Consider the following 11,604-nt stretch of genomic DNA (forward strand, 5'->3'; position numbering starts at 1 on the left):
TTATTCTTGCTTTTATGTAATTTTAACTGAAGACCTACTTTATTCAGAAGTTAGGCATGATTATACACACCAATGGTGTCTGTCAAAATAAACACTAATTATCCATCCCCCTATTCAGATACTATAGTACTCTAATGATGTTTGACTGCTTCCAACACATTTTAGATAGTTATTTTTCTTTCTATACAAGTTTCATAGACAGGAAAACCAAACCCAGTAGTGTTATATACCCCATCTGGGATCACAGCAGGCATAAGCTTTTAGAGCCCATATAGCATGGAGTATAAGAGTTCCCCAAACAGGATATAAGATAGCAAACAAAGAAATTATGGGTTCTGAAGCCCCTTTTAAAACAAACATTTAAGAGGCAGCCTACAGAGCAGGCAGAAGTTACCCAGAAAAATTGTTTCCAGGACTTTAGATGGGAATGAGCTTTGTGATGTTAAAAATTGAGAGAATAGTAGTGAAAATGTGTAAAGTGATTTATGACATGAAAAATTCTAGGAAGGACCAAAGCATGCAGGTGCATCAAGGCTATCAAAAAATTTAGATTATTTCTTAAATCTAATGAAAAGTAGATTACAAGCTTTAAGCACGTGGCACTATTTTCTTGAATCCTGTAATCATGTAAAGGCTTAAGACTGGATGCAGGAAGTGAAGACTAAAGCCAGAATCAAGAAAAGATGTAACAGTGGTTTAGATTAGGGTAGTGGAAGTTTTTTAAACAATTAACATGTCTTTGCCTTCAAGTTTACCAGATTTAGTGAAGAAAGTTGTTGAAGATGAGAGAAATAGAAGGGTCAAGGGAAAAATACCAGATATTTCTACAACAAAATGAGATTAAAGATGTTATTTGTTGAAATATGTAAAAAGAACACCCTCCTTATTTCTGACATTAGACTCAGATTTTATAAGTTAATTCTCTGTCCAAGTGTAACTAAAACAATCACTATATCAAGCTAACCAGTTTTATAATCATTAGGTCACATCATTTTAAGATCATTTCAAGTTAAGGGTGTGGCTCAGTGGTAGAACACTTGCCTAGCAAATGCAAGACCCTTGATTCAATCCCTAGCACTGCAAAAAACATCCCAAACTTCCAAATATGCATGTGAGAAAATTGAGACTAGTTAAGAGTGGAGTCCTGAAGGTCATCTAGATTTTAAAACATCTAACAAACTCATTGCCATGAAAGATCCTATAACATACCAAATTACTTTGTTGTAATTTTACCCTTTATCCATTTCAGTTATTGTCCTAATTTTTCTTTAGTTCTGTATTTATCAAATTTAAGTAATGCATGTTAACAAATATTTTGTTCTCCCCCTTTTTCCTCTTCTCACTCTAGGATAGAGTTTGAAGAATTATGGTGGGCCACAGAAATTATAGTTCACATGGTTTTATTCTGCTGGGCTTCTCTGACCACCCCAGTCTGGAGAAGATCCTGTCAGGAATTGTCACCATTTTCTACTGTATTACATTGATGGGGAACACAGCCATCATTCTTGCATCTCTCCTGGATTCCCACCTCCACACACCAATGTACTTTTTCCTCAGGAATTTATCTTTTCTAGATCTATGTTTCACAACCACCATTGTCCCTCAGATGCTGGTCAACTTGTGGGGACCCAAGAAGACCATCAGCTATGTGGGTTGTGTCATTCAACTCTATGTTTACATGTGGTTGGGCTCCATCGAGTGCCTTCTCCTGGCTGTCATGTCCTATGACCGTTTTACAGCTATTTGTAAGCCTTTGCATTATTTGATAATCATGAATCCTCATCTGTGTCTCAAGATGATTGTCATGGTCTGGAGTATTAGTTTGGCTAATTCTGTAGTGTTATGTACACTCACCCTGAATTTGCCTAGGTGTGGAAACAACCTTCTGGATCATTTCTTGTGTGAGTTGCCAGCTATGGTCAAGATAGCTTGTGTAGACACCACGGCAGTAGAAATGTCCGTTTTTGGTTTAGGCATCATCATTGTCCTCACACCCCTCATCCTTATCCTTGTTTCCTATGGCTACATTGCCAAAGCTGTGCTAAAAATGAAGTCTAAAGCTGGCCAACGCAAAGCAATGAATACCTGCGGATCTCATCTCACTGTGGTGTCCATATTCTATGGAACTATTATCTACATGTACCTGCAACCAGGTAACAGTGCCTCCAAAGATCAGGGCAAGTTCCTCACCCTCTTTTACACCATCATCACTCCAAGTCTCAACCCCCTCATTTACACCTTAAGGAATAAGGACATGAAGGATGCACTAAAGAAGCTGATGAAAGTTCACCACAAATCTATAAAAAAAGGAACTGGGAATCATAGGAAAATTTTAGAATAAAGCAGTGAAATATATTTCTAATTGTCTTTCATTTTTACTGAGCCAAGTAACTCTTACAGATTTAAAAACTTTGTGGATACAAACAATATTAGAACCATCCTGCTTAGCTTTTCTGTCTCTAATCAGGAGGTTGCCAGGAAATACATGTCACTTAGGAATTTTGTGTTTGCTTGAAATATAACACAAAGGGGCTATAAACAAACTTGAATGCATTTAATTTTTCTCAAGCCCCACAGAAGATACACTGGTTTAATATTTTTAATGCTAATGTTTGTATCTTCCAAAATAGACCTGAATGAATGCTTTTATATTTTGTACAGTGACCTAGCACATTAAATTTTTGTGATGTCACCCAATGTTTGTATCAGACAATGCAAATTAGGAGACAGTAATCATCATAAAGACCCACCTAAAACAATTTACTCTGTTCAGTAAAATAATCCTTTCTGAAGGATCTTTTTATGTCTAATACTTTATTATAAAAGGAGTAAAAAAATAAATTAAAGAGTTTAAAGGTAATACTTATTTCTTATTCATGAAACATTCCACATTTTTATTAACCTTAATTGAAAGAATGACTAATTTGCAACTAGTGAGACTTTTGAGATAGATCTATAGAATCATGGAATGGGTATGAATTGAGAAAGGTGTAAGATTTACATGTAGCACAATTTTATAAAATGAATCTTCTGATTTCCATGTATCAAGTTATGTTTACCTTTTGTGGGAAAATTATTTTAAACTTTGAAGTTTTCTATGATCTAATGAAAGCTTTCCATAAGACCCCACTTTTTGTCATTGTAATGAAGATATTTAAGATACCTTGCTTAAACATTGATGTGGCTGTGGTTACTGTAGTTTGCTGATTTTAAGTCCTTTGGGTATAAACTGAGGAGTGGGATAACTGGGTCAAAAGGTGGGTCCATTCCAAGTTTTCTGAGGATTTTCCACACTGCTTTCCAGAGTGGCTGCACCAATTTGCAATTCCACTAACAATGTAAAAGTGTGCCTTTTTCCCCACATCCACGCCAGCATCTATTGTTGTTTGTTCTTAATAGCCATCCAACCTAGATGCCCTTCAACAGATGAATGGATAAAGAAACTCTGGTGTATGTATACACAATGGAATATTATTCAGCCATGAAGAATATGGCATTTGCTAATAAATAGGTGGAATTGGAGAATATCATGCTAAGTGAAATAACCCAAGCCCAAAAAACCAAAGGTTGAATGTTTTCCTCGATAAATGGAGAATGATATATAATGGGGGTGGGGAGGTGGGGAGTAAGAAGAATGGGGGTACTTTGGATTATGTAGAGGGAAATGAGGGCGGGGTATGAAAAATGGTGGAAGGAGACAGACATCATTACCCTATGTACATGTATGATTGCATGAATGGTATGAATCTACATTGTGTACAACCATAGAAGCAAAATGTACCCCATTTGTGTACAATGAATCAAAATGCAGCCTAAAAAATTAAAAGATAATATTTTAAAAATACAATGGGTTGGTTACTCAAAAAAAAAACTTGCTTAAAGTAAATATTCTCTCCTCTACCATTTCATAATTCCTGAAATGTGAAGAGAGGAATCAGTAGATTACTTGTATAGCCACAACATAGTAATGTCTCACATATATGATATAGTTGATATCCTTGCTTTCACACAATTGCTCTTTTAATGTTGTCTTCAGAAATAGCTTAACAAAAAATGTCTATAAAAAGCATCAAATTTCTGTGGCCCTGGTGTATTTATTCTTATACTTGGTTAGATTTATAATTAATAATGTTCAAAGTAATATTAAGTTATTTACTAACTTCAAAGATCTAAGTATACACATGATAATAGCTAGGGACCTTTTCATATTCTATTTCATAGCTGTAATTAATTTTTACCTATTTTTTCTTGGTTTAAGTCTCTTCTACATTTGGGTTGAAGCAAACCAATATTTCAAATATTTAGTCTTATTTATCTGAAGTAAGTGTACTTAGATTGTAGAAGTTCAAAATAAAGAATGTTGTAATTTCTATAATCAGAACATCTATACTGATCTCCCATTTGCGAATAATGTCTGGCTTGAAAAGTGATAAAATATGATTCTCTTTGATCAGAAGTTACTTTTCTGACCAACCTATCAAACATTCATGAGATTTACCACACACGCTTTGGACACCTTAAAGTGTATCACAAACTTAAAAGCATGTACAGTGGTTAAAGAATGAAACAAGCATTCAACTAGAACTCTAGACTAGAACTTAAATTTTATTTACCTTATGTAAAATGTAATATTTCTATGCCTTTAAATTTAAGATTATCAAAATAACTTCTCTTTTTCCTGTCACTTCTTTCACTAATTTACTTACTGTGGCTTCACTATTTCTAGAGATTTGTAGGTTGTACATAACTGGGTTCATCCTAACAAACTCGTACATGCATGGAAATCTTTCAGTTCATGAACCCCTTTTCCTTTCCAGCTTCCCTTCTCCCACTCTACCTAGACTTCATTTTAATTTGTTTTATTTAGATATGACTTCCTTTTGCTTGCTTATTAATTTGTATTTGGTTCTTTGTCTTTCCCTCCCTTTCCTTTATTCTACTCTAGCTTCCATGAGAAAAAACTTTCAACCTTAGCTAAACTCAAAGTTTCATTTGGCATGATATTCTCCATTTCTATCCATTTAACAAATGCCATAATTTCATTTTAATGACTGAGTTGAACTTCATTTTACATATATCAATTTCTTAATCCATCTATTGATGGGCATCTGGGTTGATTCCATAATTTAGCTATTGTGAATTGTGCTGCTATAAACATTGATGTGACTGTCACAGTACTACACCAATTTTAGATCTTTTGAGAAAATGCCAACAAGGGCAATAGCTGAGATATATGTGATTTCATCACTAGTTTGAGAAATCTCCAAACTGCTTTCCCCGAGTGGTTGTACTAGTCTGCAGTCTCACCAACAAATGTACATTTCCCCCCCCAACAACTTGCCAGCATTCATTGTTTATATTCTTGATCATTGCCATTCTGACTGGAGCGAGATGAAGTCTTAGTGTAGTCTGGATTTGCAGATTACATCTGGGTTTGTGTGGGCCAGTCTGGGTCTATGAAGTCTGCAGAAAGCTGGAGACTAGGGGCAGTGCCCTGAGGGGAGCACACATTGGAGAAACTGGAGAAAAATCACTCTCCCCAGCTCTGAGTCCTGTAGTGCTCAGGGATGGAAGGGGCTGGCTACAATCAATGGAAGACTAGAAGAGGGTATGAGGGCATCTTGTTATCAACTCTCCCATCCAAATGTTTTGTCACCCACCAAATTAGAGCTAACAAACTTCAGAAACCCCACCTGTCAGTGGAGAAGGGAAACCAATATTTGAACATCAGAATAGAGGACACAGAAAAAACTCAAATACAAGTATCTCATACAAAGGTACCAAAAACATACCAAGAAAAGATAGCCTCTTCAACAAATTGTGCTAGGAAAATTGGAAATCCATATGTAACAAAATGAAATTAAACCTCTATATCTTACCCTGCCCCAAAAAAAAATCAACTCAAAGTGGATCAAGGATCTAGGAATTAGACCAGAGACACTGTACCAAATAGAAGACAAACTAGACCCAAATCTTGATCATGTCAGCATAGGACCAGACTTCCTTAAGACTTCCAAAGTGCAAGAAATAAAATAAATGGGATGGATTCGAACTAAAAAGCTTTTTCTCAAAGGAAACAATGTAAAGAGACTACAGAGTGAGAAAATCTTTACCATATGCACTTCAGGTAGAGCCCTAGTCTCTAGAGTTTATAAAGAACTCTACTTCAAAAATGCAAGAAAAAAAAGATGTGCTAAGAAACTGTGCAGACACTTCACAGAAGATAATATGAAAATATTCAACATTTCTAGTAATTAGAGAAATGCAAATTTAAAATACCCTAAGGTTTTATCTCACCCCAATTAGAATGGCTATATTCAAGAATAAAATAGGTGTTGTGGAGGATGTGGGGGAAAAGGTATACTCATACATTGCTGGTAGGATTGATGCAGCCACTGCAGTCACCAAAGCCAAAATTAAAGACAGGGAGTTAGGATAGATAGGTGTGATCCAGTCAAATCAAGAAAACACGTCAGCTAGTTTGGATCTGGGAAGTTGGAGACCAACCCTGGGGCACTGGAATGTCAGTGTCTCCAGTGCCCTTTGATCACCAAGATTACCTGCCTATACTACCCCTCCCAGAAGGTTGCAGACAGGCAATTGCTAATTAATGCCTCCTGGGCTGCTACCTGCCTGGATCACTCCATTTGGCCCTTCCCCCTACCTATCTGCTTCCCACCTGTTGACCATCCCACCAGCATCTCCTAGGCCTAGGCAGCAAGGAGAGAGGTAAGTGGGAGAGAGAAGGAAAACAAAAGGAAGCTTAGCCTATAAGAAGGGCAGGGAGCTCTCACTTCTTGGGATACCAGAAGATCAGCCATGGCCCCCTTCTCCTTTCTGGGATAAGTGTGTTTTACTACTTCTAGATAAAACCTGCTCTATATGCTTGCCTGGGCATGATTCTCTAATGTTCAAACTTCAACATTTGAGGAAGCAGAACTGATAACCGGCAGTATCGCCACTCTGGAAAGCAGTATGGAGAGTCTTAGAAAACTTGGAATAAGACCACCATTTGACCAAGCTATCCCACTCCTCAGTTTATGCCCAAAGGATGTAAAAATAATCCTACTATAGGGGTGCAACCACATCCATGTTCATAGCAACTCAATTCACAATAACTAGATTGTGAAACCAACCTAGATGCCCTTCAATAGATGAATGGATAAAGAAACTGGTATATGTATACACAATGGAATATGATTCTGCCAAAAAGAATATTATGACATTTGCAGATAAATGTATGGAATTGGAGAATATCATGCTAAGTGAAATAAGTCAATCCCAAAAACAAAAGGTCAAATGTTTTCTCTGGTAAGTGGACACTGATACATAAGGTGGGGGAGGGGTCAAGGGAAGAATGGAGAAACATTGAATTGTGTAGAGGGAAATGAGGGGAGGAGAGGGGGTGGGGAGAAGGAAAGATAGGGTAATGATGCTTCTCATTCCATTATGTTCATGATTACATGATGGTATGACTCTACACTGTGTACCCCATTTGTGTACAATGAATCAAAAAATAAACCAAAACCAGGAAAAGACATTCACAGACTGAAGGTGAAATGTTGGGACCAAAAAAAAAAAAAAAAAAAAATACCACTCACATGAACTGTGTAAATAAGCAGAGGTTTTCATCTTCATATCAGACAAAGTGAACTTCAAACCAAAGAGACTCAGAAGGGACAAAGGACGACATTTCATATTGCTTAAGGGAATCATAACAAGACATAACAATGTTAAATATATATGCCCCAAACAATGGAACATCTATGTACATCAAACAAAACCTTCAATTTCAAGAATCAAATAGACCACAACATAATACTGGGTGACTAACATCTCTTACCACTGGATAGATCTTCCAAACAAAAACTAAACAAAACTAGAAAATAAATACAAGTCATTTAAACTTCAGACAGTATTTTCATCATTGAGCAAATACACTTTCTTAGCAGCACATGGATCCTTCCCTAAAATAGATCATATATTATGCCACAAAGCAACTCAAATACAAAAGATATTACACTGCATTCTATCAGATCATAAAATGAAACTAGAAATCAAAATAGAAGCTAATCCAACACCTAGAGACTAAATATCAGGCTATTGAATGACAAATGGTTAGCAGAAGAAATCAGACGAAATATTTAGATGTAAATGAGAACACTGATACAACATATCAAAATCTCTAAGACACTATGAATGCAGTGCTAAGAGGAAAGTTAATTGCATTGAGCTCATACATTAAAAAGCCAAAAAAAGACCTATCACATCTGAAAGTCCTAGAGCTGAAATCAATGAAATTGAAACAATTGAAAAAAACTGACAAAAGTTAGTTTTGTGAAAGATGGATAAACCCTTAGATACACTGAAAACTCAAAATTCATAAGAAAATATCACACTATTGAAATATAAAAGATAATTAAACTATTTTGAAAATTGATACTCAAAATAGAAAATCTAAGACATCAACAAATTTCTAGAGACATGATCTACCCAAACTGCAACAGAAGGACATACACAATTTAAAACAGGTCAATTTCAAGCAATGAAATAGAAGCCATTGAAAGCCTATCAACCAATACCCAGGACAGATGGATTCTACAAGCCCTTTAAAGAAGGATCAACACCAATACACCTCAAATTATTCCATGAAGTAGAAAAGGAGGGAACCCTTCCAAACTCATTCTATGAAGTTAGTATAACCCTGATACCAAAACCAGACAAAGACATCAAGAAAAGTAAACTTTAGACCAATATCCCTGATGAACCTAGACACAAAAATTCAATAAAAATTCTGGCAAATCACATAAAACATTAAAAATATAGTGCACCATGATCAAGTGGGGTTCATCCCAAGGATGGAAGGTTGGTTCAACATACAGAAGTTAAAGACAATTCATTTTGTCAATGGACAAAGAATCATAATGATCAATAGACACAAAAAGCATTTGGCAAAACAGCACCTCTGCATGTTCAAAACACTAGAAAAACTAGGATAGTAGGAACATACCTCAATATCGTAAAATCTATCTATGCTAAGCCCAAGGCCAACATCATCCCAATGGACAAAAATTGAAAGCAGACCATCTAAAAACTGAAGACAAGGATGCCCTCTTTCACCACTTCTATTCAACATTGTCCTTGAAACTCTAGCCAGAGCAAATCAGACAGAAAGAAATTAAAGGGATACAAGTAGAAAAAGAGTTGAAACTATCTCTATTTGCAGATGACAATTCTATATTTGGAAGGTCCAAAAAATTCCACCAGGAAACGTCTAGAACTCAAATGAATTCAGCAAAGTAGGATATAGAAAAAAACTCATATCTAATGCATTCCTATACATAAGTGATTAAATCAACTGAAAGAAATTAAGAAAGCTACCCCATTCACAATAGCATCAAAAATACTTGGAAGTCGATCTAACAAAAGAGGTGAAAGACCTCTTCAATGAAAGCTACAGAACACTAAAAGAAATTTAAGAAAACCATAGAAGATGGAAAGATCTCCCTTGTTCTTGGATAAGCATAATTAGTATTGTCAAAATGGCCATACCAGAAGTATCGTACAGATTCAATGCAATTTCTATTAAAATCCCAATGACATTCTTTATTCAAACTAGAAAAAGCATTCACGAAGTTCATTTGGAAAAATAAGAAACCTTGAATAGCCAAAGCAATCCTTAACAAGGAAAGTGAAGCTGGGGGCATCACAATACCAGAACTTAAACCATACTACATAGCCATAGTAACAAAAATGGCATGGTATTGTCACCAAAATAGACATGTAGAACAATGGTACAAAGTAGAAGACAAAGACAAACCCACATCTATGTGGTTATTTCACACTAGAGAAAAAGGTGCTAAAAACAAAGGAGAAAAGATAACCTCTTCAACAAAGGAAAACTAGAAATCCACATGTAACAAAATGAAGTTACAACTTTCTCCCCTACACACACACACACACACAAAAAAAAAAAAAAAAAAAAAAAAAAAAAAAAAAAAAAAACCACAAAGTGAATCAAAGACTTAGGCATTACAACAGACTTTGTGCCTAATAGGGGAAATAGGCCCAAATCTCTACTGTAAGCTTAGGACAGACTTCCTTAACAAGATTCCTAAAGCATAAGTAGTAAAATTAAGAATCAATAAATGGGATGGATTCAAACTAAAAAGCTTCTCAGCAAAGGAAACATTAACATGGAGAGACAGCCTACAGAATGGGAGAAAATCTTTACCATGTGCACCTCAAAGCACTAATCTCTAAGATACATAAACAAAAAACGCAGAAAAACCCAATTAATAAATGGGCTAAGGAACAGAACAGACACGTCACAGAAGATAAAATACAACTGATCAACAAAAAAAAAAAAAAGTTCATCTCTAGCAATTAGAGAAATGCAAATCAAAACTACTCTAAGATTTCTGACTCCAGTCAGAATGGTGATCAAGAAAATAAGCAATAAATGTTGGTGAGGATATGGGAAAAAAAGGTACACTCGAAAATTGCTGATAGGACTGCAGATTGGTGCAATCATTATGGAAGGCAGTGTGGATATTCCTCAGAAAACTTGGAATGGAACCATTTGACCCAGTTATCCCACTCCTCCATTTATACCCAAAGGACTTAAAAATCAGCATACAATTGTGATGCAACCACATCATGTTTATAGAAGCTCAATTCACAATAGCCAAACTGTGGAACCAACCTAGATGCCCTTCAAGAGATGAATGGATAAAAATGTGGTACATATACACAATGGAATATTACTCAGCCTCATAGAATAAAGTTATGACATTTGCAGTTAAATGGATGGAACTAGAGAATATCATGCTAAGTGAAATAAGCTGATCCCCCCCCCAAAAAAAAAAAAAACAAAAGACCAAAGGCCGAATGTTTTCTGATAAGTGGATGCTGATCCACAACGGAGGGGGATAGAGAAGTGTCGGGGTTTCTAGGACCCCCAACCTTGGGCATGGTCAAGATGGCGCCTGACACTGAGCCAAAAGCGGCCAGCTATACAGTAAACAACCAGCGAATTCCAATGATTGGCTAGTTAACGATGTGATTAGAGCATGCCCCCCTCGTGTACCTATCCTATGCTTGCAGCTGTCCGCGTTTACCTCGTGTACTCTCCCCTGATTTGTTGAAGTGTATATAAGCCTGGTGGGTGGGAGAGTAAGGGAGGCAGAAGCGGAAGAAGCAGCGGAGGTGGAGGCTGAAGCTGAGCTGGAAGCTGGGAGTGCGCAGAAGCTGGAAGAAGCTGAGAGAAGGGAAGCTGGGAGTGCGCAGAAGCTGGGAGTAAGAGAAGTGTAGGAGAGGGACTGTGCATAATAAACTTCCAAAGCTTCAGACGTTTGTCGTGTCTCTCTCTGCAGGCAGAGGGAGCGCGATAACTGGTGCCGAAACCCGGGAAGATGAAGGCCTTATAAAAGAAAACAAGGTAAGATATTTGAAAAATTTTTTTTGTATACAAGTTAAACCGGTTATAAAAAAGGTTAAAGGGTGTCAGGATGCGCCATCGGCGGTCCTGGGGACACGCGGAGTGCGGTCCGGTTGAAAGGTATCGGGATCCTGACGCGTAGAACGCGGGTCAAAAGGTATCGG

The 11,604-nt window shown here is 36.7% G+C and overlaps 1 protein-coding gene across 1 annotated transcript; it reads left to right on the top strand.

The window, feature by feature from the left end:
- Positions 1 to 1,366: 1,366 nt before the first annotated feature.
- On the top strand, positions 1,367 to 2,299 carry LOC124989392 (olfactory receptor 2W1-like; the record flags this gene model as incomplete). Its single annotated transcript, XM_047559261.1, has 1 exon — positions 1,367 to 2,299. A coding segment is annotated over exon 1 (933 nt), but the record flags the coding sequence as incomplete, so codon positions are not given.
- Between the last annotated feature and the right edge of the window lie 9,305 nt (positions 2,300 to 11,604).

This window comes from Sciurus carolinensis, chromosome 7 (assembly GCF_902686445.1).
Source record: "Sciurus carolinensis chromosome 7, mSciCar1.2, whole genome shotgun sequence".
Taxonomy (NCBI): domain Eukaryota; kingdom Metazoa; phylum Chordata; class Mammalia; order Rodentia; family Sciuridae; genus Sciurus; species Sciurus carolinensis.